This window comes from Larus michahellis, chromosome 3 (genome assembly GCF_964199755.1).
Source record: "Larus michahellis chromosome 3, bLarMic1.1, whole genome shotgun sequence".
NCBI lineage: Eukaryota > Metazoa > Chordata > Aves > Charadriiformes > Laridae > Larus > Larus michahellis.
In genome coordinates, this window is record NC_133898.1 from 56,938,378 (window position 1) to 56,965,865 (window position 27,488).

The 27,488-nt window shown below is 36.8% G+C and overlaps 1 protein-coding gene across 1 annotated transcript in view; it reads left to right on the plus strand.

Annotated features, from left to right (window-relative positions):
* Positions 1-27,488, plus strand: part of PRKN (parkin RBR E3 ubiquitin protein ligase) — a 779,388-nt gene that overhangs the window by 370,819 nt on the left and 381,081 nt on the right. Inside the window, exon 6 of the mRNA XM_074580279.1 lies at positions 23,902-24,017. Coding sequence (XP_074436380.1) covers positions 23,902-24,017 — 116 coding nt within the window. The remainder of the gene's footprint in view (positions 1-23,901; positions 24,018-27,488) is intronic.

Sequence of the window (27,488 nt, forward strand, 5' to 3'; positions counted from 1 at the left end):
GGAAGTATGAAGGTACTTCTATCCTGGTATGAGATGTCTCGCTACCATTATGTTGAAATCTTCATTCCTGATGAAGATTGCATCAACTGTCCATCATGATAAATGAATAGGGGTTTTTTTATGTATTTTCTCCAGTCTCCAAAACGTATTGGGTTTCAGCAAAGCGTTTCTACAAGAAGCAATAGGACTTCTATGAATTTACAGAAGCATCTCTGAGTATTAAGTTTTCTTAAATATCAGTATACACTTCTAATCAAGTTTTGTAGCAATCTCCTGTGTCCAGAGCAAAGACTTATTTTCTAGTTTAGCGACTTATCTATTTTTACTCCTTTTTTTTTTTTTAAATGATTGGTGTATGGTTGTTATACATGGCTTCTAGGGGTCAAATTCCACTATATGGTAGCATCACTGTTCCAGGGTGTGTTTGGAACAAAGCCTTTGCAATAGGAAGCGTGTTATGTTTTTTCATTATGTAACTTCTCTTGTTATTTTCCCACATTCCTCCTGTGTGATTTGAATCTTGCAATTTTGTTATATTGGAATTTTTGAAGATGTGTCATGAATATTTGTCCTTCTTCTGCATGTTTACTGTCATTAGGTTTAGCACTGAGGACAGCAATATTATGTAATCTTTTCATAGACAATCTGCTCCGCAGGGAGTCTGTGCTCATCTGGAATGGGCTGGACTAAGAAATCAAGGGAATAGTGTTCTGCTTGGATGCTTTAAATATGCAGCTTACCAAATGCTTTTTCTTTGGAGCATCCAAAGCTATTCTTCTCAAACCGCACTGTTCAGATGAAACTGCTTCACTTTTTTTCATCTCATTTTGCTTTGATCAGGTCAGACCTCAGTTTCAGGTGAGAACAGAAATAATTTCTGTAGCAGTTAGAGTATCAGGAGTAAAGCAGTAAATTTAATGTTATCAAAATGTGAATATAGTAAACTAAAGAACTATCATCTCATTATAGGAAGACTCTGATACGTTGCTATATTACTTATTCATTGTTCTTTGTTTACAATGATGTGGCTTGTTAAAGGAACCATGTGTGTCTGTCCTTGGAGCCATTAAAATATTTTCGATGTCTAGTTTTTAATTACTGTGAGTAATTGTAAAAATTCTGAGATGTTTCTTAATACCAAGAAATGTCTTGTCTTTTTGTTTCTTTTATTTCATTGCTGTCCATGTTAGTTTGCCTTAGAGATTAGAAATTAGTCCAGGTATCACATTCTTTTAAAAAAAAAAAAAAAATAAATAATTCACAGTGACTATGATGCAACAGGAGTGCTAATTAAAATAGCAGATAAGAATTCTTTTAACACAACCTATGAAGTAAGATTATGACAGCTTCTTTATCCAGACTTGAGAAGAGTATTATTCAAATTTCATACAAGACAAGTTTCAAAGTCTTTTTCAAAGTGTTTTTCATTTACCAGAGACTCTGGGGCCATTGCTTTTACTGTTTATGAACCCTTATACTCTCTTACGGCAAGTAAATCTAGTGCAAGGAAAACGACTAAAGCATAAATGCAAGTTAAGTAACAAGCAAACCAGACCCGTCATTGTACTTTTACTGTCTTTCCTGTTTTATGATTTAAGAAGGGTCCAGAGCTAACAAATAGGCAAACAATTTCAGCATGTTTTCTGATTTAAACTCTCTTCCCTTCATAAACCTATCCATTCACCACATTAAAGATTAAAATGGCTCTGTTTAATCACTAAGTTAAGTTGTCCTATTATTCACATCTAATGCTTTGTCTTGATTTATGCTTACATGGTGAAGCTGAGAATCAATTTGGACATCCCCAGTCAAGTTCCTTTTGCATAACAGAAGCTTCTAAATTGTTTGTGAGGAGTCTTGTAAAAGCCTAGACAATTAAACAGAACAATGACCAAAGTCAATGCAACTTTTAAGTTTATAACTACAGTTAACGTACATAAATTTCTTACAAACACTAGAATAACTATAGAGCAGACACAGTAGCACCTTAATCATTAATTTTGCATCATAAATTAGTCAAGTCAGTTATTTGACCTGAATTTCCATAGAAAAAACTGAGAATCCACATGTATGACTGAGACAATCAATACCTTACAGTATAAACAAATCTCATAGTGTTGTTAAATGTCATCTTTAAGATTTTTTTCAAGCCTTCTAGGCAATCACAGTAGCATACGTATCACACATGTAATAATACAAATGCAAGCCTGTACACAATTGCTTTGATCTACTCTTTAAATTATGTGAACTAGAAAAGTGATTTTTAGCATGCGTTGGCTTTGATATTCCAAAAACTTTCACAGACATGTTAGTACATGTTTTACCTTCTTTCCATATATTCCAGTTCTGTGTTGTTTCATTTATTTATATTTTTTCCCCTTTATTTCCATGATGAACATTTGTCACAAAGCATGATTTGTTAAGGCAATCTGGTCCATGTGCTACCATTTCAGGATGCTCTCTGGTCCAATGGAATTGTTTGGGAATCCATAACTGAGGAGGTACAAAATATGAAGTCTGAAAGACACACTAAGGGGATCCTATGCACCACAGAAACTTCAAATTATTTAATTGGCATGTATGGGTGGGAAATAAGTCATCCATAGATATACAAACAGAAGGAACATTCTGGTCATTTCGCCTAACCTTCTGTGTAACACAAGTTGTGATCCTTTCCTGTAGTAATAGATTTTTTTTTTTGAATGAGAACATATAGCTCAGGAAAACATATGTCCTTGACTTAAAGCCAGTGATGAATTAAACAAATTAACTGCATAAATCAAGTTTTAATTACCTTGCCTGTTTAAAATGGTCTATTTCTAGTACAGATTTTCTGTCCAGCTTCAGCTTGTCTATCCTCAGTTTCTGTCTACTGTTGCTTATTATCAAGAGCCCTCTCTTTGTTCATGTTGGCTTCTATAGGCTGAAGTTCAGCTATACCTTATCCTTTCCTTCAATGTTCTGAGGTAAGTCATAACTGAACAACTGATTAAGACGATGTTTTATCTGTTGCATTCTTACCAATTTTTAACACTTTTCGTAAATTTCACGCATCAGAACCAGGCACAGTTGTAGCAGTGATGTCATCAGTGCTAACTACAGAGGTGATATAGTCTGCTTACTTATGTTGATATTCAGCAGTTTTATTAGACAGTTTAACCATAATGCCATTGTGAGGATTCCAACTCAGCTAATTATCCACCAGAAACCTCAGTCATTTCAAATTACTGCATCGCTGGAACTTCTGCATGCATGGCCCTTATTTCTACAGGTGTGACTTCATTTTTCAAATGCATTTTATGTGTTTGATCTCAGCCGAGTGAGCTCTTCATGTGGCTTTGACAGTGACTCTTCATTATTTTCTGCTCCCACAGATTTTGTGCCATCTGAAAAATGTATGAGTAATTACTTTATGCTTTCTTCCAGATCCTTAACAAACAATTTGAATAGCATAGGGCTAAGAGATGATCACTGCAAGACCACCTTGAAAAACAGAAATTTAATGATTCACTGTATGAAATTACATTTTGAAACATATCAGTTAAATCCATCTAACATTGATCTCATAGTGGTTTATTTTCTTAATCAAAGTGTCAGTGCCACATCAAATGCCACACACAAATTTGGGTAAGTTAAAACATCGCTATTACATTGTTCCACTGAATTTGTAATCTCATAAAAATGTCATGTTAGTTTGATAGAGTCTAGTTACCATAAATCCTTGTTGCTTGACAATAATTAGACTTCCTTTTTTTTATTAATAACGTACCATATTAGCTATTTATTCTATCCAGGGCTGATGTCAGGTTTATGTGCCTGTAATTACCTAGATTACCGCATATAAGGCTGCCCTAAACTATGGCAAGATGTGGTTCTGTTCCTGTAAAGCTCTCTATTTTAAATCATCTCTAAATGTGGGTGGTTTAGTTTTGTTTTGGCACCAGTGCACTTTCTAAAAAAGAGCCAAGAGGGGAAACAGCATTGAAAACAGCACGTATGGGACATTTGAATAACCAGGTGCTGTGATTATATTATCATAATTTTTGCCAGGCCTTTAAATTAATGTCCTTAATAGCAATTACTGATTAAAAACGCTTACTTGAAATACTTGATTACTGAAGAAAGAAACAAGGCAGTTAACTTTTCATAGTATTTATAGATCTTTAATATGTTTTGGAGTTCTTTGCACTATAGTTACAAATTATTTCAACTCTACATTTCTTCTCAGTTACCTCTTTAGGAAACTAAAATTAGATCTTATTTTTTTTATTATTCTACAGATATTCTCAAAGTAGCCTCATTCTGGAGTAGATCAATTTTTCCTTTATAAAGAAATTATGTTATTCCACTTCTTGGTGCAGAAAAATCAATGATAGATAAAAACTGAATTATAAAATAGAATTAATTCTATACAAGGACAAAAAAAAAAAGCTAAATTATTTATCTTGGAAAGAAAGTTTAAAGCTTTTGAAATTTAGACCTCTACTCACTCAAAGAAAAATAAAAATGAAAAGTGAATACTTATTCACTCTTTCCCAGTGTAGAAATAGAATATTTCTACAGTACATTGGACATTTTTTTGTGGGCCACAAATGGCGTCTGTGTCAAAACCCACCACCGGCAAACAAATATGATTTAGAAGTTATATATTAAATGATTATCTTTCTTTTGACTGTTTCTTTAAGTAGATTTTTTTTTTGACCAATACATTATTTTTGGCACTGTAAAAATCCTTAAACTGAGATCAAGTCAGGTCTTTGGATCTTTTTGTCAGTTTTCTCATCTCGCCGACAGAGTAAAGAGTTACTAATAACTTTTGTGAGATTGAATTATGTAGATGCTCTGGCAAACCCAGAGGAAGTAATGTGTTTATACTCTTTTGAATGGTCTCGGGAAGTTTGGCTCATCTTTCATGTATTGCTACCACCATTTCTATTCACATATGGGGAAATGTCACGATTTTGTAAAAGATCAAACAAAATATGCTGAAGATTATAACGCTTTCTTCAAACAAATCCTCTGCTCTTTGATGTTCTTCTTAAGTTGTTAACACTGCCACTGAAAGAAAAAAATAAAATCCTTTGTTGCTCATTATTTTTCTGCATCTGTGGTTCAGTTCCAGAAAACCTTATCTGAAAACATAAGCATTAAGTGTGCTTTCAGAGAAATTTTTTTTCTGTTTTGTTCTGTCGTATATGAACAATTCCTTAGCACAATTGCTCTCAGCCACTAGGTTTTGCTGATCCTTCAGAACTGCCTTTTAAAAATAAGCAGCTGTTTTGAATACAACTTAACATCTCCTTCAATGATAGAATTCTTGAAAAAAAAAATCTTCAAATAGTGTAATGCTTCATAATTTGATGAGGGGCAGTTTCAGGTGAGTTGAAGACTTGTCCTGTAACAGGAATCAGTGAGAGTTTTGGCAGGATTAATGCTTTAGATTAACAAGTCAACAGCTTTTCTTCAAATTTTGTGATGCCTCTGGATTCACTGCAAAAGCAGTTAATGTTTTATAAATGATCATTTTTGTATCCTCCTTGAGATTCTCAGTATCAAGGATTCAATGTTATGGAAAGTGAGCAGAGCACAGCTTGTGTTCATCTGACCAAATCCTAGATCATTTACAGCCCCTCTAATCTGATGGACTATGCTGAAACCTGATAGTATTAGCAAACCCAAGCTGAATGTAGATGCACCTGTAGTACTTTTAAGAGATTGTACTTTTAGAAATGTCTGAAAAACATGTTGATGATGTACTGCAGCAAGGAACTCACTTTGTATGCATGCTGCACTGGCAGTCGTAAAGACTTAACATTGCATGATTATAACATCCCTGTTTTGGCCTGATACAGTATTCTTTTCCAGTTGTTGTGATGTTCAAAACAACCACAGGGAGATTCTTCTTTGCGTGGTACATAATTAAACTGCAGAACACTTTACCATGATATATTGTGGAAGTTACAATGGGTTCAAAAAGTAGCAAACTAATGAAAAAAAAAATCTACTGAGAACAATTAAATGTGAAGATACCCTTTCTATTTCAGGAAGTCTCTGAGTCACAAATTGTTGGGTCTTGGGAACATACTCTAGACTTTTTGGTTTGTTTTTTAACACACATTCTAGGCATCTACTGTTAACTTCCTATTAGAGATGAGATAATTGAGCTAGATGACTGCTCTGTGGTCTAGTGTGGCCATTCCTGAAATAACCAAATGTTACCAGAACAGATTTCTTAGAGAAGCCAGATACTATGACTGAGATATAATGGATAAATATGACCAATATATTTGTCACAACCTATAAAATCTAGAAAAAGACTCCATTTTTCTCATTTACATTCTCTGTGTGTGTACCTATGTACGTATTCCTAGCATGAATACTAAAGGGAAGTGAACTCCAAATTCAGTATATCAAATTCTTATGCTAGGGGGGAAAGTGGGAAGAAGGTGTGTGTCTCCCAGTAGCATGTGTTATTGCCATAATATGGTCCTGAGCCTAGTAGTGAGAGTAATGTTACAGTTACTCTGTTTATGTTGTTCCACAAGTAATTTCTGCACGTTATTTTGAGGGGATTATACCCTTTGTGCATTTGATTTGTTAGAGTTTTAGAAAGCTTGCAGGCATTCAGGGATGTAAACAAATTGGGAAGCAATAACTGAAACCTATGAATGAAATGCTACTATATTAAACTAGAGAAACAAACTCAAGAAGATACAGTAGAATCTGCTCCAAACCCTAACACAGTGCTTGATCTGTCACTTGTTTCACAAATCAGACACATTTTTTTCAAATACAGCTTGTTTTATACGTATTTTTGCATGCGTTGTGGCAACATATCTAATGTGTTCAAGGGTAGCTTTTTGTAATTCAATGAATTTCAGTAACAATTTAGCTGAATCTTTTGTTGCTCACTGCACATGACATATAAACAATATGCCACTGTCTGCAGCTGTTGCAAATTCATTACTGATGATTGAAACCTTGGATTTCCTCTCAAGCATGCAACATGTTCTTGCAATCATCTATCAGCAATCAAACCAGATGAAGGTGATTTTGTTAGGGTGCAGTATGGTTATATAGGAGTCTCTCCTGAAATGTCAGGCAGCATTTCTGTGGAAGAGCACAATTTCTTCATTCACATCTGGCAAGTACTGTTATTGAGTGTTTAATAACTGTCATTTTGCAGGCTGACACGTTATGTGATATATTCCGTTTGATCTAAAAGCTGCTATAAAATTTACCTTGGCATAAAATATGTTTCCTACCTATAGTTTCCATGCTCGATGTTCTGTAGGCAAAGTAACTCTGTGGTTCCAAATTGTTCTTAAAAGCTGCATGTGCTTAAACTGCTGCCAGGAGAGGAAGAAAGAGTGTTCTAGTGAAAAGCAGCCTTCGTCCTTCTAATGCATAAAGCTGTCTCACTCCTGCTACCCCACCATTGCAACAGCAGAACTGACACAGGAGTATTACAGTTGCATCAATGGGTTTTGTTGTCTCCTGCTTTAAAGAAAAGCCATGTACTTCTAATGCCTGTGTGGTAGCTACTAAGAAATAACTTCTCACTGAACACCACTATTACGGTGCCGTTAGAAGAAGCTGTAATTGTGCATATCTCATTCTTTTCAAACAAAAATATCGGCTCCACATGAATTTAAGGTTGTAAAGGGGATAACAAAATTCACTGTGGAGATATCTGTTAAAGGTGCTATGACTTTTAAGTGTTAGAGGTGGTACCCACAAACAGATTGATTTCTGGAAGCTTTATCTTAAACACTGGTAGGCAATTGCTTGCAGGATCACTAACCTGTCAATAAGGATTTGCTGTGATAACTTAATTCTTGTAATTCACGGTTTTTGCTGGAGCATTTGTATAGCTGGAATTCTGTGAGAATCTTCTTCAACTGATTTTCTAGCTGAGAGAAATCTGACCTGAAAAACTTGTGCAGTTTATTTAAACTTTAATTTAAAATATTTAGTTTTCTAAGTTGTAAAAGCCATAACTTTTCTTTGAAAAGTCTATAGAAACAGACGTGCAGAGGACTGAGGGAGCCAACAGATGTGTTCACCAAGCCACTTTCCATCATTTATCGGTGGTCCTGGCTAACTGGGGAGGTCCCAGTTGACTGAAGGCTGGCGAATGTGACGCCCATTCACGAGAAGGGCTGCAAAGGGGATCCAGGGAACTGCAGGCCTGTCGGTCTGACCTTGGTGCCTGGGAAGGTTATGGAACAGATCATCCTGAGCACTGTTTTGTGGCGCATGCAGGACAATCAGGTGATCAGGCCCAGTCAGCGTGTATTTATGAAAGGCGGGTCCTTCTTGACTAACCTGATCTCCTTCTGTGATAAGGTGACGCACTTAGTGGGCAAAGGAAAGGCTGTGGATATTGTTTCCTGGATTTTAGCAAAGCCTTTGACACCATTTCCCACAGCATTCTCCTGGAGAAACTGGCTGCTTGTGGCTTGGATGGGTGTACGCTTCACTGGGTGAAAAAACTCACTGGATGGCCAGGCCCAAAGAGTTGTGGTGAATGGAGTTAAATCCAGTTGATGGCTGGTCATGAGTGGTGTTCCCCAGGGCACAGTACTGAGGCTGGTTCTGGTAAAGGCTGGTACCTTTGTCAACAATCTGGACAAGGGGATTGAGTGCACCCTCAGTAAGATTGCAGACAACACCAAGTTGGATGGGAGTGTTGATCTGCTTGGGGGTAGAAAGGCTTTGCAGAGGGATCTGGACAGGTTGGATTGATGGGCCAAGGCCAATAGTATGAGGTTCAACAAGGCCAAGTGCCGGGTCGTGCACTTGAGTCACAACAACCCCATGCAGCGCTACAGGCTTGGGGCAGAGTGGCTGGAGAGCTGCCTTGTGGAAAAGGACCTGGGGGTGTTGGTTGACTGCAGGCTGAATATGAATCAGCAGTGTGCCCAGGTGGCCAAGAAGGCCAACAGTGTCCTGGCTTGTATCAGGAATAGTGCAGCCAGCAGGACTAGGGTACTGACTGGGCAATCTCTTGCCCTGTACTCGGCACTGGTGAGGCCACCCCTCAAGTGCTATGTTCAGTTTAGGGCCCCTCGCTACAAGGAAGACATTGAGGAGCTGGAGCATGTTCAGAGAAGGGCAACAAAGCTGGTGAGGGGTCTGGAGAACAAGTTTTATGAGGAGTGGCTGAGGGAGCTGGGGTTATTCAGCCTGGAGAAAAGGGGGCTGAGGGGAGACCTTATTGCTCTCTACAACTACCTGAAAGGAGGTTGAGGGGAGGTGGGGGTCAGTCTCTTCTCCCAAGTAACAAGTGATAGGACAGAGGAAATGGCCTCAAGTTGTCCCAGGGGAGGTTTAGGAAAATTTCTTCACTGAAGAGGTTATCAATCATTGGAACAGGCTGCCCAGGGAAGTGGTGGAATCACCATCCCTGGAGGTATTTAAAAGGCGAGTAGATGTGGTGGTTTTGGGAGTGCTAGGTTAACAGTTGGATTCAATGATCTTAAAGGTCTCTTCCAACCTAAACAATTCTATAAGAACCACACTGTAAAACATTGGGTCCGTATTACTGTTCCCCCCCACCCCAAGAAAAAAAAAAAAAAACAAAACCAAACAAAACCCAAAACCAAACAAAACTGTGAACACCCCCTTTCCCTCAAAAAAAACCAAAACAACAAAAAACAAGTGGCAAAAATTCAAAGAATGTTGGAACCTTTTAAAAACAAGTAACCCACATGCATTAACATAACACTTGCCACTACCTTTAAAGTAACACTGTTTTTCCTGTTACTACATATGTTTTGTTTTTATTTTTAAGACTGTAAAATGCCATGTATGTCAGATATTGAATTCTTCTTGAATATATTTAACTTGTGTCTTGGAACATGCTTCTTGAAGCCTGTTTCTCATTTTGTTATTTAGAAAGATCCTGTGATTTGGAAAGGCTCAGAATAAACAGTGCGGGTTACCAAGGAGATGGCATACTGTAGCAAGATTTTCTTAAAAAAAAAAAAAAAAAAAAATCTCACTCTTGCATGAAGTGGTGTTCTGTGTTCATTTTTTCTTACTTTTTTTTTGTATTTGTAGAGAAGGTCAGCCTGTTCTTATAGCAATATTAGGATGGACTTGCTGCCTGCCCAGGTTTGAAGCAGGGAGTTTCAGGGTGTCTCTCAGGAGTTTGAGTTATAGCCTGATTCAGGTCCCTGGATGTACGAGAGCGACACAGTTGGAACTGTCGTTCAATTTCACGAAAAAATTAGTGTGTGATATCTGTGACATCTTACCGTACACGAATTTCTGTTTTCCCCGCTTATGTTCCTCAAGAGCGAGTGAATGGCACACTGGAAAAACTTGCAGTGTTACTGGTCTGCATAGGTGCTGTCATTGTTTTCCATACAAATGTATTTCTCATTTTAACTTCAAATTACCCTGAAGAGGGATTATTTTATGCAATATACTTATCCAAGGTCTTCCTACGTACACACTACGTGTTCTTGAACCTGTAGGGTATGTGGTGGAAAGTTCATTTTCAAGTTGTTGTGAGCTTTCCTAGTGAACGTTGCTGCTATTAAATGAGATAACGCCTGTACAGAAAGAATAGCTGTCAGGAAATTGCAAAGGCAGTGGTAAGTGCATGGCAGCGTTGGCAAACACTAGCTGTTTAATTGCTTATGCCATCTATGGGAGAATTTTGGAGTCTGAAAAAAGATTTGTCATAACAAATGCTATAATAGACCTGATATGTTTGTGCGAACACAACATTCGTGAGGCCAAATTCATCTTGTTGGCTTAGTTACCTCTGCAAGCTGTCCATCTTATACAGCTTGCCAAACAGATCAGTATCTCTGCTTTTGGCTCTGCCGCCACATACCTGTAAGTCAGGGGCAGCTTTAATTTCCAGCGGTTATTTTGCTAGAGCACTGCTGGTGCTGGCGCTCTGGACAGCATGAGTTAGTGAGTTAGTCCCCAGTGCTGAAAATACATGGCCACCCATATACTTACACCACTGGGGACTCGGCATGGTGTGTTTGAAATTTTGTGAATAAGACAATGCATCCAGACAATTGTTTTTATTTAATGTCCATGGTAACGTCTTTCTGTTTTTCTGTTCTTTTTATGCTAGGCTGTTACAAAGCAGTGGTTTTGGTCATACGTTTGTGTCTCTTAAATTATTGTTTTTCCTTACGTAAAGTTGAGGTAACATTGTTTCATAATAAATACAATTTAAAATATATTTTTCAGAAATACATTTTTGAGGTAATTTTCAAGTTAAAACTTTGGCAATTTTAATTGCTTCATAAGACAGATATCGTAATAAAATGTCAAATGGAGAATGTAGCATTGTGTGTTGTTTGCGGAAAACACTTAATACTGTTCATGGTCTCATTTAAAGATTCTGCTATCATGTAAACCCCTTTCTAGCCACATTTTTAAACTTTTTGGTCTGAGCGAAGGCATGAATTTCTACTTATGCAAATTATTTTGACTAAATTACATATGAATTTGTAGCTTTTTCTACAAGTAGAAACCTACTTAGTAAAATCAGGGAGCAGAAAGTGTTTTTGCAATAAAGAAGGGTAGAAGAGCTCTGCCCGTAGTTGCCTGCCCGGTCAGAAGACCAGAGGAAATTGGTCAAGTGTTGCTGGTAAAATTCTTCATACCTGAAGACCAAATGGCACAGCGTAGCTTATCTGCAGCTAGTAGGTTTTCTCAGTCCCCAAAAAAAGGGATGTAAACCACATATCAGCAACTGTGCCTGGGTGTGCCTGCTCTTGAACGCTGCTTGTCAAGGACCTTGCTAACGCTGCAGCTGTATGGATGACTCTGTTCAATCACTCAAAAATGCTCTTCCATATTCTGTAACAGTAAGCCATTTGCTAGTGTGTGTGTATGTAGCCTTATTCTCCCTGGATACAATTTTTTAAGTTAGGAAAAAACAATTTTTTTTTTCCTGCTTGTTTTTACAATGAAGGCAGTGTAAATAGATGCAGGTTTTCTGGGAAAACCAAATTAAATCACTTTTGTGAAAAGAGTCTGTCAAGACACCATCAGCATTATATTAAAGCTGTGCCAATAGCCATCTACACTAGATAATATGTCTATGTATTAAATTGTCTCAAAGGAAAAACGTCCACATCTTTCTGTTTTTAATAATAGAAAATACCTTTTCAAATCAGATACTGTGCTGTCAACTACTGATGAATGTTGGTTTCTTCTGTACTGTTATGCACATGAAGTAAGTTTGTGTGAAATGCTTGTTTAACTTATTTGCTGCATTTTTCAGATTATTTTTTTATGCTAGAAACTATAGGTAAGAGTGTAATGCAAACATAGTTTTCTTTTTTCCCCAACAAGTTTATAGAGGAGATAATGGATTTCCCATTGTGACTTATGTTTTCTAGCTCATCTTGCATATATGTTGCATATACCTTGTCTGTATATATTATATATTGAAAATATATTAAATAAAAAACAACAGAGAACATTAAATGCCAGAGAACAAACTCAGTTTACTGCTAAGATTTTAGTGAGTATTGCAGTATAAGATTAGCAGCCAAAAAGAAGAGTTTTTTGGTGTTTTTTCTGTGGTTTTTGTTTGTCCCCTCTACTCACTTAATTTACTGCAGCGCTCTGTAACTTTCAAGAAGATCTAGTAGCCTATAAAAACTTCCAGGGAAAGTTTTTTGCAAGAGTTTAGCTTATAATGCCATTTTCTTAGTAGTGGTATATTCAATTCCATAACAATTCCATGCTTTTTGTTTTAAGAAAGCTTCAGTTTGTGTGATGCAGCACAAATATTCCATCTGATTCAGTCCATGTAGAAGTAAAAGATTTAAACCAGGAGAGAAAAAAACCTAAACCAACCCGTCTAAATTTACTCCCAACCCCATCAAGTCTGGTAACCGGACAAACCTGAAAAATAATTATTGGAAAAATTTTGCAGAATTTCCCCAAACCTTTGGGTTTACTGTGTCTTGCTCTGTGTGGGTTAGATGTTACTTTGGTGTGTGTAGGTGGGACACAAGATTGGCTCTTTAGCACCTTTGTAGAAAGGAGAATATTAGGAGCATAAACCCCAGTAATTCAGTAGGCCTAGATTAAGACTTAAGGACAGCATAGCTATAATTGTGCTAACAGAACGCAATCATGACAAAGAACATGCTGCAAAAGAAAAGCAACAAGCTGCTGGGTGGCCAATAGACTTCAAAAAACCCATTGCCTGTTCAATGAATATTCAGGAGGTGCCAAACATTCATTAGTACATTTTTGAGTCTTCAGAGCAAAAGGCAAGCGTATCTTGTACAGAGGGAGAGAATAACATTTCTGCCACTTCCTCCTGTTCCTTCTCTTGCTGTTCCCAATCTAACTGGGCAGTGACTTGGCTGGTTTGTTCTCATTCATATCCTGATCTATGGCTGCTGTTGGAAAGATGACAGAACAAACCATCCAATTTTTCAAGGCTGAGACACAGAGATGAGGCAAAGAGCCACTCCTGTAGTATTACAGCCTAATTCTGTCTGACCAGCGTCCTCACATAAATACTGATGCTCCCCCTGAGGCAGCCTTAGTGCTAAATGAAAGGTGTCTTAGTACTGCCTTTCAGCTATGTTACAGACTTGTAGATCATCTATATGGTTAATGGATGGATGTGAGGCTTTAGGACATTGGTGATATTAGCTGAAGGCTGAAAACATAAACCCAAAAATAACAGTCACTTTTTAAGGTGGCTGTTTTTTTAGAAATACCTTTTTTCCTAAGCTTTGAACCTGACGAGTTCCTTTGATGCCCAAGGGATGGACAAAATTTAAACGTTTCAGTTGTAATAGGTGCAGATGGATGGGAATCTACTGCATATGTTGCAGAAACACGGCAATATTTGCAGACCAGACCATTTAACTAGTCGTGTCGTATAGAATGCTCGTGAAAGGTAACAGCTAGTTAAAGAAATTATGTCGTTTACTTAGGTATTTGTGATTTGTTAACTCTGCAGGCTTTTCTCTGAAGCTCGAGATGAAATTCTTTGTGAGACCTTACAACATAATGTCACCTGTGCAATATTTACAGCTCAAGTATGGGAGTCCTGTTTGTTACACATTTTAGATTTATTATGTAGTAATTTTGAATTCTTGATCACTATCTTTACCCCAAGTGCTTGTTAGCATGGTTGGAAAACAAACAAATCACTCAAACCTGTAATTGCAAACAACATTTTGTGCCATAGGAAGCACAGCCTGAGGATCTGATATCATATAGTGTTTGAGTTTCTTCCCTCCTTGAGCCCTTTTTGTGGCTTACATTCACATAAAAATTCAAATCTGATTGCCAGAGGAAATTAAGCTCAAAGTAAAGGATTGATTCTCTACAGGAAACACTTGATAACAAATTTAAACAGTTGGATTCTACTTTAGAAGAGGCTGATGGGAAACTTTAAGTCCTAGAAATCAGCACTAATGTTCAGGATATGATGATTATGATACATTCTAAGTAGCTGCTCTGAAACTGAGACTTCCTTTGTGGCTCAAGTAATTCAAAGAAACTTTTTCAAGAAAACCTGTTTCATACATGCTGAAACCTGGTGAACAAATTCAACAGAACAATTTGGGTTGTGCTCGAGAGGCTGGGCTAGGTAATTTAGTATTCCTGAAAACTGGAGTTCAGTCTTAGTTCAGCCCACAAGTTAGTGTTGATCAGAGTTTGTATTTCTAAATGAAACATGGATGAAAAAAGTTCAGAGCAGAGAAGGAAAGGGGAGAGTTTGCACTCTTTCAGGGCAAGGAAGGTATAAACCTTTCATGTTATTTTATATGAAAGCATAGCCAATCTCATTGAAAAGTTGTTTACTTGCAACGATCTTACTGTATTTTTACGTACCATGGACATTACAGTACCCAAGGTGTGTTATTTATGTATTTCTGGTGATTGGCTAAATGTCTATAGGGCCTTTGATTCCACTACGAGGTAGCATTCCAGGCAAAGATCCATTTGATAAGGAAACATGGTGCTCTACAAACTTTTTTTTTTTTTTTTTTTCTCTATACTATGAGAAAATGGGTGATAGAAGAGCTGGATCATGCTGGAGTCCTGTTCATTCTGGCTGTGTCACGGAAATATTGCTACTCAAAGGAATGACAGCAGAATTAGTGACAGGATTGTCTGAGCCTGAGCCACTACTTGCAGAGAAATGAAGCAAGTTTGGTGTGTCTGCCTTTAGACAAGCAAAGCAAATGAGAAATGCTGCTGTTAAAAAAGAGAAAAGTCACTTTCAGACAAAGTACTTTCCTGGGTGGTTGAAATAGCATTGTCTGGGCAGCAGCTAAGGGATTCCCAAGGCATTTTTGCGCTTTGTTTCCACTGTGTCCTTTCCAGTGGACAAGGAAAGAATAATAGATGATAGGTACTGCATTTCTTGTTGCTTTTCTTACACACAAAAGACCTACGAAACTGTAGTTGCACCTTATCTCGAGGCCAGTTGTCACTGTAGCCTTGTATAATTAATAATCAGTCATGCCAGTTATTTGAGACTTAATTATATCCATCTCCTCTTTTTTTAAAAAAATGTTAATACAAATTATTAACTGAAAAGCAATAACTGGATGGTTGTTTTTTTTTTTTGTAGTGCAGACAATAGATATGCAAACTGTATGCACCATTGTACAAAAACAACCTTGTTGGTATGAATCATTGAAAATCACAATAAGTGATGGCTTCCTCAGAAACAGATAGTAAGATCTTTTCAATCATTAATCATCTTCTTTATATCACATTAGACTGCTGATTAAAATTGAATGGTAACTATAACTGTCCTGTTATTAATTTTTGAACAGTACTGCTGTTGTTCTTCCAGTGAATTCTGGAAAAATGAAAGGTACAAATGTTGTCCCTTGACAAGAGGAGTTTATATTTAAACAAAAGATTGTTTGTTTTCTGTTTGTTTGTGGGTTTTGATTTTAGATTCTTTTGTTTGTTTGTTTTTGTAAGAATGTGAATAAAAGTGGGATCTGGGTGTTATGAGAATAGAGGTTGTGCTATTTTGTAGCCCTTGAAAATGTCTCATAAAAAGTCATAAAAAACTCATAATGAGTTTTTAGATACATTTTCATATGCCTAAAACTTTGTTTTAAGTGATTTGGTCAGGACTAAAACATTAGGTCTTGCAAAGAATTATGACAGCATGTACACTTCCCATTCTGTAATCCTTCTACACTCAAATACTTTCCATATCTTAGGCTACCTGTTCAAATATTTGATATACAATGAATAGGTTTTGATGTTCTCAACTGAATAAATGGTATGGTGAATATGTTTGATTGAGAGAAGTGTAACTGTATGTTTTTAATGTTTTTCTTACATGAACTTATTTAAAGTTGACTAAGAATAGAAATAAGGTATTGTAAAGTTGAATTAATACTTTTTTTCTCTGATACATAACGTGTCTTTTAGTCACTTGGACACGTTTCAATTGCAACTGTTACTGCTGAACAGAAAAGAAAGTTTGGAAAAATGCTAGAGAGTAACATTTCTGCCCCAAACTGTTGCTTGTCTCAAAAATGTAATAATAATTTAGAAAGTTAACTTCCTCCCTCCCCATCCTTCACACAGGTCAAAGTTGATGTATTCATTGAGACTAAGTGTACTCTGACAGCCTCAGTGAAGAGTTGGCAAAGGATACTCATCTTAAAGAGCTTTTATCGTGAATAACAGATCTATCTTCATAGCCAGAGGCAGTTTGAGAAGGGCAAAGGGGTTCAGTCAGAAGGCAGATATTACAGAAATGCTCATATTACTTCAATATTTTTATGCTGCTTTTGTCTCTTGCCAAATTAAATAAATATATACTTCTTATAGACGTTGCAATTTGATATATCAGCAATTTATTGTTATTCTTCATATCAAAAGATGTTTCAACTTATCTTGGAGGTCATCTTAATTATCAACAATATGTTAACAAGGCTTACTATATAATATTTAATCTCTCCTGGGATATCAGTTTTTCTCCTGGCATTCCACAAAGGCATTTCTTTCAAAGTTCATGCTTCTGACAGTGTCCATGAACTGCCATGCTGACCACCTGCTGCATGTTCAACAGCAGAGATTCTGTGGACTTGGAAGTGTAAAGGCTGGGGAGATTTTTGTCGAGACGTATATTAAAATATGCTGGTATTGGTGGCATCCTTTTATTTTTATTCTTGCTGATTATTCTAATTCCATTCTGAATATGTAGGTCGGAGATCAGATGCTGAGTTTTTCCACAGGATCTTCTCTTTCAAGTAGAAAAATTACTTTAAGATATTTTTTGTGGCAAAGAAATGTTGTCTGAGTGTAGTGATTACGCTTTTGAAAGATTTGTATCAGTATTGGTATGTGAATGATTAAAGTGGCCAACATCTTTAATCTTCACATCACGGTATTCTTAAAATCTATGCTAAGGTCCTTCAAATCCACTGTTGCTTAATAACCTTGATTATTGTCCTCCTTAATCTTTATAGAGAATTAGCAGTGAAACACAATTATTTCACTTTTAGTAGTGATGGATGTATATATTTCTTTAACACTGAAACAGTACTTAAAGAGTTCCACGATGTAACTTGAACACTGGTCTAATACTATGCACAAATCCTTTCCCTCAAAATGAGTTATGTTTGTCCATGAAAGCTGTATTTATTGGTCGTTTCCCTAAGAGGTGATCCAGCTAGCAATGCCCAAGGGGCAGTTGCATTTCCCAGCTTAGGTAAGTCAGCTGCACTTTAGAAGAGTGTTTACAGTATTGATACCATGATCAAGTGTAGAGTTTATGAATCACAGGAAATCCACAGAGAGGAGGTTTGATTTTGATTGGAACCTCAAGTAGGAAAGAAATATTCTTGAATGGAGATCATCCTAAAAGAAAGTAGTGCTGATGATAGGAGTAGAACCTAAGGTTAGTTTCTCAGCTACAAGTGTTTCAGTAACAGTTCCAGATGAGCTTCTGACATAAAAGAAACAGATGACTTTGTCTGAAATTTAGGTAGCTATAAGAATACTTTTGGTTTATTTATGTGGTTTTTGACTCAACACAATTTTATTGCAAAAATTTGAATTATGGTTCATAATTTCTTCCTTTGTTGTTTTTGTGTTCTTCCAGTTGTTTAGGTCTTGGAGTCATTGCTCAGTCAAAACAAACCATGCAGAGTAGCAATTGCCAAATAATTAGTTCTAGGTGATGCTCACAATGCTCAATACCTGATCTGAGGTTCTTGGTAGTATCTTCTGAGCTGCACAGGGGAATTGGGAAGTTGGTAGTGCAGGCCACTATTTTGCTGTAACCTCTAAGAATTATCCTTGAGCAGTGCAGCCTTCCTCATGTTAGTTAGCCAGTGTAATTCAAACAGCTTTTCTAATGCTTTTTACTTATTTAACTTTAAAAGCAGTGCCTCTTCCACATGTGAACTGCGACATTTTACAGATTACTTTTTTTCACCAGAGGTATTCCTGTGGCCTGGAAAGCTACTATCTGCAGTTCTTTGGGGATGTGGGAACCTTAACGTGTGTCTCCTCAGAGTTGAACCCAGTCTTTCCCAAAACATCCCAGAAGTATTTGATTACACAGCTGTTCTGAAGTGGGTTTCTTTCAGTCTGTCCTCAGACTCACTGCACATCTACTTAATTTTTCAGTTGTAAAAGGAAATGAAACATTATCACAGGAGTACGCCACAATGGCATTGAAGTTTTCTTTCATTCAGGGGAATAATTATGGTGATACAGATGAAAAGAGATTTAAGAGCGCTGATAATTTGAAAAATGAAAACTACACCTTCAATGGCTATAACACATGTTAGTAAATGGCTTTGCCTGTCAGTCCTAAATAAACACATCTGTGGGTAATTCAGGGGAAAAATACCACAGGGCTCCCACCTTTTTCTGTAGCTTATCAAGAAAAGGGAATAAGAAATTCAAAGGCTGAACTTCCTTAGGACTTTTAACCGACTTACACAGCAGTGAATGAGAAGCAGGGTTAGGAACCTGTATTCTCATGTGCATATGTTGTATATCAGCTGAGGTGCAGGCTGTCTTGGTACTTGTTAGCAAAGAGCAGTGTTTTCTCTGACAGGTCAGTAAACTGGACTGGGGAATGTGTATAAAAAGGGTAAACTTTTTTCTGGGCCTGTCTCACCATATTCTGTTTCAGAGTCTGGTGACTGATGGCTAGATCTTTTACATGCTTTGGTTACTTGACCATATAGAAGACAGTTTGCTTATCATCAGCAGTTAGGAGTATGCGAACTCCTGAAAAGACAGAATTTAGGGAGACATGCTTATATTTTTCTTTTTTGTGAATTATCAAACAAGATTTTTTTTAAATAAATTTGAGCATTTTCTTCTTGAGTTTCATAAGAAGTAGCTAACACTGACCATGTATCTTTGAACCTTTTCTTCCCCTTGCACTTCTTATGATGTTGCGTGACACAAAAGTGATAACAGCAGTGAAGAATATGACAAAGTATGTTAGAGCAATGCCTGCTCCCTTCTCTGAATACCAATCTATCAGATACACTGCCAAAAGGAAGACATTTGTAGTGTTAAATAGAATGTTCGCAATTTCATGGGACCTATGCCTTTAGGCAAGAAAATGATCTAAAGATATTCAATGCAGTAGAAGGTGACCATAAAACTTCTCACTTTCAGGGCTAAGGAAAGCACTAAATTTTGTCTTGCTTTTTGCAGTAATTTCTTGACTGACTTACCCATTGCTGAACAGAAATACTTAACAAAAAAAAAAAAAAAGAACCATTCGTCAGAAACTTTTGTACTGAGTGAGAACACTGGTGCAGAAAGGAGGAATAATGTGATTTCTTCTATTTTGAAGTATTTTAGAAGTGGTCAGATAGTAATGTAGGCTGCATGAATTTTTGCCCATCCCTTTCATGTTATTCTAACCTTGGAACACAGAATGTTTTACATTAAATACTCCAGCAAACTTCCCTCCTTAGGCTATCATACACTGGGTGAAATACTAAATAAAAGAATAGCTACATTTATGTGCCTGATGACATGGAAGGCTGGAGAGTGAAAAGTGGCTAAACTCTTCCCACTTTTATTTTACTCTCGGCAATTTCATTGCTGGAAACAGTTGAGAAGCAATTCATGCTTATGAGTTATCTTTCTTCATAACTTCATACATATATGCCCTGGCATCAAAGGGTTGTGCTTGCATCATTAGAAGTATGTTCAGTCTCTGGGAAATCTGGTAGATACCTTCTGGTAGCCCGTTCCAAACCCAGTAGAGAATTGGCCCCTGAGAGTTTTCGGAAACTGGTAAGCAGCAGAAGGGACCTTACTGGGAAGATGTAGCATCATCAGTGAAGACATCTTTAGCAAAACTGAAGTGTCAAATTGTATATCTAAAATGTAATTTTGTAAATGTATTCTATGTAACAAATAAATACTTGTGGATTGTTTCTTTACACAATGTGTAAAACCAGGCCACATAAATTTTTATTTGCAACTGGAAGCCTAATTGAGTTTGTGACTTCTAAAAACCTTCAAACAACTGGAATGTGTATTGCTATGATTAAAAAAAAACCCCAAATGTGGAAATGCAGTCCACACTAAGACAGAACTGTTAGGCACTCAGTGTATTGTGTTTTTCAGATTCCAGTCTCTCCCTGTGTTTCTGAACTCCCATCATAGCACTGATGTCTCAGGCCTACAGAAGTAGACTGTTGTGTTGATTTTATAGAACTGCATTGTACGGGTTGATACCTTTTGTTTTTCCAAGGGTGAACTTTTTACAAATGGGTTAACTTTACTGTACTGCCAGTCTCAACACATTTGTTATAAATGACTTTTTTAATTCTTTAATCTTGAATATTTCTTCTGAACAAATACTTGACGTAATCTTGAGGGATTTTTTTTTTCTATAATTTTAATGATCTCTCTGTTCTGTTTGTATGTAAGATTACAATTTGCTATTTCTTTAATTGCGGTTTACTCAAGCAGGGAGTCTTTAAATGAATACTTTTGAAGAGCAGTAATATTTTCTTTTGTTATTTCAAATAGTATTTTCACATTCCATAATGTTCTCCATTCAGCAACAGCAAAGCACATCGTAAATGTAATTAGTGGAGGAATTTTCTTAAAGCAGCTTTGGGGCTGATAAACAGAAGTATAGAGAAAGTATTTTGGGAATGTAGCACAAGACTCTTGACTTTTTTTTATTTTCATCCCCTTCCCCCTGACATGTAGGCAATATGCCATACATCTTAGAGTAAGGAATAAGAAATGTATCGCTTTATTTCCTTTCCATCTTCATTAAACAGCTTTCATGATGAGAAACTTATAGCCGTTGTGAGGTATTATCAAAAGCAATTAGAATCATCAAACACACACTCTGTAGAAAAAAAATATATAAATGAAGTCTAAAGCTTTTTCAAGTGTTTTAGAGCTTACTTCCTTTATTACTCTTTTTATTTTTACTTGTCACCTAAAGAAAGCTTTATTATAGTGGGAAAGTAATTTTATCAAAAATTATTTTTCTTTTATACGTTTACTTGCCCATAGTTTATCTGTTCTGGAATAATGCGTTCTCAATATTCTCTTAGTTGTATGCAGAGGTGTACTGAAGCAAAGAGATATTTTCAAGACTTCTCCTGCATTGAAATATGTCCTTCTTACCATTTAATTCAAACAACAGTAAAATCAAATTAAAGGGCAAAGAAAACCCAAGTCCCAATTCCCATTAGCAAATAATACAAAGATTAATGGATACATTTTTAAAGATTGAAAATAAATTACATATTGTGTAAGGTTTTCATGTATTCCATATGAATGCATGGTTCCATTGACTCATTCTCAACTCCTGAAATGCTTCAAGCTGAGCTGATATTTAAAAGCTGTGTGTGTAACTGGGTCTTGAACAAGAGAAAAAAACATGGAAAGTCTAAAGTATTGTCTAAAAATGGCTTTAAGCATGTTTTCTTGCTTGGGACTATTTCCTCATGTTATGGAAGAGGACAGAAAAATGATTTAGTTATTGTAAAAAGTTAAGTCTATGTTAATATGTACTGGTGACTACTTTAAAAGCTCTGTGAACAATTACTTCATTTTAAATATAGGCTTACCTTTAAAATATCCTCTTACTCCTTAGTTCTCTCAATAAAGTGCTACTAACACATGCTTCAGACAATGAGTCCTTAACTTACAGTGGAGTTTGAATATTTCATTTGAGTTGAATCTATTGCATGTATCAGTGCATCTCTGTGAAGCAGGATTGACTAACCTAGAAGGAAGTTTGTATTAATACTTCTCATATCCCAGTCACCAGATTCCACCTTAGAGGTATTACTGCATAGTACTGTGTTTGTCTCATGTAGAAATATGCAATATATCTAAATGATCACAACTGAGAAAACATAGTAATTGACAGCTGTTTCGCAGATGAAGAGCTCCCTACTGCAAGGCTCAAGGCAGTGAGAAAGTAAGAGTTTTTTCTGAACTGATCTTAGTACAGCATTGTAGTAAATCTCAGTGAGAGGCTGTAAAGGGGGAGGTCATTCTGTATTAAACAAAACCGATTTCTTCGACCATGTTCATTCTCTTGTATTCACATGTATTAACAAGCACTAAAATATGTGTCTACCTAGGAACTTGGGGGGGCAATAGGAAACAACACCTTGCAAGTCTTTTTCACAGCCTTTGGGTTGTTCTTAATGCTGGGTTTTGTATGTGACTTTTGCACCATAAAGAAGTTGACAGTGACTGTACTTTTTATTTTTTTCTTCCTTCATCCTGTTCCACCTCTGTGAGTGATCAGGAAACACTGCTGATTTTTATTCATTGTCTGTGTTTTTTTTCTCTAGCTGCAGTTGATTCTATTTTTTTTCTTTTTTTCTCTCTATTTATTTTATTAATTTTTTTAGATTTTTTTTTTCCCAGTCTGGGTGTCTTGAGATTCATCTGTGGTCTTAATATCCCATGTTAATATGTCATCAGCACCTGTCATTCGTTTATACCACCTTCTTGTAATTTCTTCTGATGCTTTTACACTCTTACCTTCCAATTCACACTTCATTTATAACAGTCTTAATGTTTTCATTACAAATCTCCACAATTTCGTAGTGGAAAAAAGGTCTCATGGGAACAAAGAAACTGCAAAATGTCATCTGTGGCTCCAATTGCAAAGCACATGTCTTCAGAATGCTTTTATTTACATATACATAGAGCAGTTTGGACATTTAAAACAATCTCTTATAATGAAAACTTATCAAAGCACAGCATGGTTAGTATGGCTTTCCCTGGGGTACAATGGAAAAGAGAACAAAGCACATAGTTGTGTAAAAAGTATTATGCTAATAAAAGAGTCGAAGTGGCTACATAGACTGATGTGGACTAAAGCAACTTAATTCAAACACAATATAATATATAATTGCAAATGTAATATGTGTCCTGAAAGAGCTAGAGTTTCTCTTTAATGTGATGGTAAAACTGTATGGTGTAGATTTCCAACATCACAAAAGAAAGGCCAAACTTTACCAATTTAGAGCTAAAATTCTATGGTTTAGAGTTCAGAAAATGGTAACATCTATAACAAAAAAATATGTGGAAATATTAATACATAGTGACAGTGCTTACTATTCTGCCTTTGACAATACTTAGATGAATTAATTTTTTTTCTATAAATCCAGAAAATCACAGAATGCACCACACTGATATCAAATTAGCGCACAAGTAGATATCTTCTTTGCTAGTGAAGTCACTGAACAAAATATGCACCTATACTGGTATTTTTGCAAGGGATTCCTTGCAAACCTTTCCTAATGATTGTCCTCCTTTTCTGTTGGCAGTGGTGATTTGTCTGTTGTCTCAAATGTCAGTTAGCCTAAGATAAAGGGAGGACATGAACAGCAGGTATGTAATCTTCCCTTTATCTCTGCTTCAATATTTCAGGAGTTTTACTTTAAATGTGGAGCACACCCAACTACTGACAGTGAAACATCTGTGGCTTTGAACCTCATTACTGCAAACAGTCGCTCTATCACATGTATAACATGCACAGATATTAGGTAAGTACAACAAAAAGCGTCAGAGATGCACAGTCTTAGTGCTTTAGAGTACTTATCACTTTCAAAGAGCTTTTTTTCCTCCTCTGCTGATTTTCCTTTTTAAACGCTTTTTCCCCTAGTATCACGGTGGAAAATGGGCCACGGTGTTTTGTTTTGCTGGTATGAATGCAATTTATATTTTTGTACCTTAGTTGAGTTGCAGGTGGAAATATGACCGCTTAAGTTCTAACTACAACCTCCAGTGCTCAAGATAGTGGTGTAAGTGTGTAGATCTTTGCTGCTAATCCATAAGAGCCAGTGAATGAAAGCACAACTTTGAGGGGGACAAACTGTTCCCCCAGAAAGGAGCGTTTTGGTGTTTGTTTTATAAATCAAAGCAAAATTTCTTATGATGCATCTGTTCTCATGTTCGTGTTTATTGCATTTTTAAATACTATAATCCATTTTACCGTATGGTGTTTGGGCACATACATTCAAGAATACCATTACTTGCAAATGCATGGATTAAAAACCAATTGCCCGAGAAAGAAAGCTACCATTGTTGTGAAGAATTACCTGAAACACATTTATTACCAATTAGGAGATATTTTGAGGTGGAACCTCAAAACTAATAACACCATGGCATGCACTGTAAGTATTGCTATTGATTGGTCTGCATTTTGCAATAGAGGAAAGAATTTAGAAAAATGTATAGGATAGCAGGAAGTGCGAATGAAACTGTTATCAGATATCTTTTTGGGGCAGAAAAGCTGGATTCCTGGAGGTAAACTTCCTATTGAAAAGAATAGTTCATTTTTCTGGTTCTGTCCCAGACCTAGTATGTTGTGCTTGCATGCCACTGCATTGATAGCAGCTGATTCGTTTCTGACAGTATTTGGCTGGAGAAAATGAGTCTCTGATAGAATTTAAAATATAATTGTACACTGATTAGAAGAATATGGTGTCCATCACTTCCCATATACACAGTATTGCAGCATTGCCGTGTGTCTCGTTCAGAGACTACCTTGCGGGCATACATGCTGAATTACTTAGAAAGCTTGTCCCCAATGGTAGGTATGCAACAGTGTTAACCTCTCTGTAATTAAGTATAATATGAAGTTTCCAGTCTGAGACCAGCTTTCTCCTTTTCCCAAGAGCAAGAGGGAAGAGTATCAGCCATAAAAATGCTTACTTAGGCTTGAGAACTGGTTATAATAATTTCAATCAAATTTGAAATGGATATATTGACATTTTTCTGAATTGGTACATTCAGTACAGACCTACTCACCCATATTCATGAAGCTGTAATTTTTTCCTCTGTTTCGTGGTAAAATCACAAAGGAAGGAAAAGAAGGAAGACCTAATTTTCTGGATTTGCTCAGCTGAACTGTTCCCAGGACTAACTATTGGCTTCCTAAACTTTACTAGTGAAGTTTAGTGGGACTATTTATTGACATGTCATAAAAGCATATCAGTTCTCATTAATTTACATTAAGGCATCAAATAACTATGGGAGACTTAAGCTTCAGTAGACTTTTATCTGAGCACACAATCTGGGAATATTTATTTATGAATAAGCTTATTGGATTTATATGCTAAACAGGGAAGGAAGATATGTCTTCCTGTTGGCCTCATGCTGTTCAGATTCTTTCCAGCTTACATGACCCCTTCTGAGATGCCATTAGGTGATCTTAAAGTATTTTATTTCTAAAAGTTTGTAGGAGTTCTGACTGAGTATCCTAGGAAACAGGATAGGATTTGGGTGCCTGAGCACCCGACGAAGCACTAGTGATTTCTGGTTATCTGTGGTATCTATCTATGATGGGGACAACAGGTTCTTTGAAGTTACTCATGCACATATTAAGTCTTTCAGTCTTCTCTTTATTTTGCATAGCAGATTCAGTTGTTCATAAATAGGTTTCCGTTATGGAGCATAGAGATACTTTTTAGATAATGAAAGTTCAATTTAGTTTTCTGAATGTCTGACAGATTTTATTTGATCATAGCAAGAACTCTGAAGCTGTGGCATGAGGAGAGGATTACATTAGGGTATTATAAAAGCTGCCTACAGACCAGTTGTATCCCCTTCAATCTCCAAGAAGTCAGAAGAATACTCTTCTGACCCTGTGCATCTTGTACGCCATGGAATTAAGTGTCTGACAGGAGACAGTGAGACAGTGAAATCAGTTATCCTAAGAGTGAGCAGGAAAGTACTCCAGCAGCCTTCTTGTAGTTTTTCAGGTTGTAAGCGCACTTATATATTTATGTAGCCAGAATTTGGCTTCTTGTACTTCCTAGAGCTATAGATGTAGGTTTCCTTTCTCATTCCTCAATTGATGCAGTGAAATGATGAAGAGGATGTTCTTTCTTCTGCCTTTTTGTATACTTCACAAGATTTTGTGAATGACCTCTGTTCTCCTGCACACCACCTAATCCCCTCCCACCCATGAGCAGGTCTTTTGTACTGGCCTGTGGAACTGCGCAAGATGAAATCAGCAGGAAGTAGGCAGTATTATTTCAGTTCCTCCTCTCTTTCATGGTTAACTAACATGAAATTATTGTACCTTGACTCTGCCTCAGTGCGGGTAGCACCATTCCTTACATGAAAATGTATACCAAAGAGAATTGCAAAATGATAGTTGTTGGTCAAAACAGAGAGAGGTTGTGAAGGATGCTTGAACTCTGTAGTGATTCACATGGAATGTCTTCTGGAAACAGCTGATTTTGGCAGCATCCTCTGTGGTGTATTTACAGAACTGGATACTAGGTACACTTAAATGCCAAATATAACTCTGTCAAATTGGTAGCTCAGCATTTTGCAGCAAGGGTGCAGACTAAACTATTTAGAAGTGGCTAGTTCTCCTGTCCCTTCTAACAGTTCACAGGTCAAGAAGAGTGATTTGGTTTACTGCAGTGCAGAGCCCTAGTATGTGCCTGTACTGCTACATGGAAGAGGGTAAACAGCTGGTCCTTGATCCCAAGCCAAACTGCAATGACTGACAGATATCCTACACAGTACTGTGATAGGTAGCCTAGCTCTTCGTCACAGCCAGCTTGGGATAATCTTGAAGCTGAAACCCAAAGGCTCATTGCTGAAACTAGATCTGCAATGAAAGCATACCTTTTATCCTAGTGGTAAGAAGCATAGAAAAGGGTTATTTATGTCCTAGTGGTCAAGGCCAGGCTGGATGGGGCTTTGAGCAGCCTGGTCTAGTGGGAGGTGTCCCTGCCCATGGCAGGGGGTTGAAACTAGATGATCTTTAAGGTCCTTACCAACCTAAACCATTCTATAGTATTCCCTTCCCTGTGTAGGGCTTGGGAAGCATCAAAAGAGATCACCAGACACCATGAAGTACAATGAAGGGGTAAAATTGTTGGACTAACAACTGAGCTTTGCAGGATTAACAGTATCTGTATCCAGGACGTGTGTCCACTGGGTTGTCAAAAACTCTTAAGTATTTCTAGACCACAGGAGAAGTTGTCTGTTCCTGA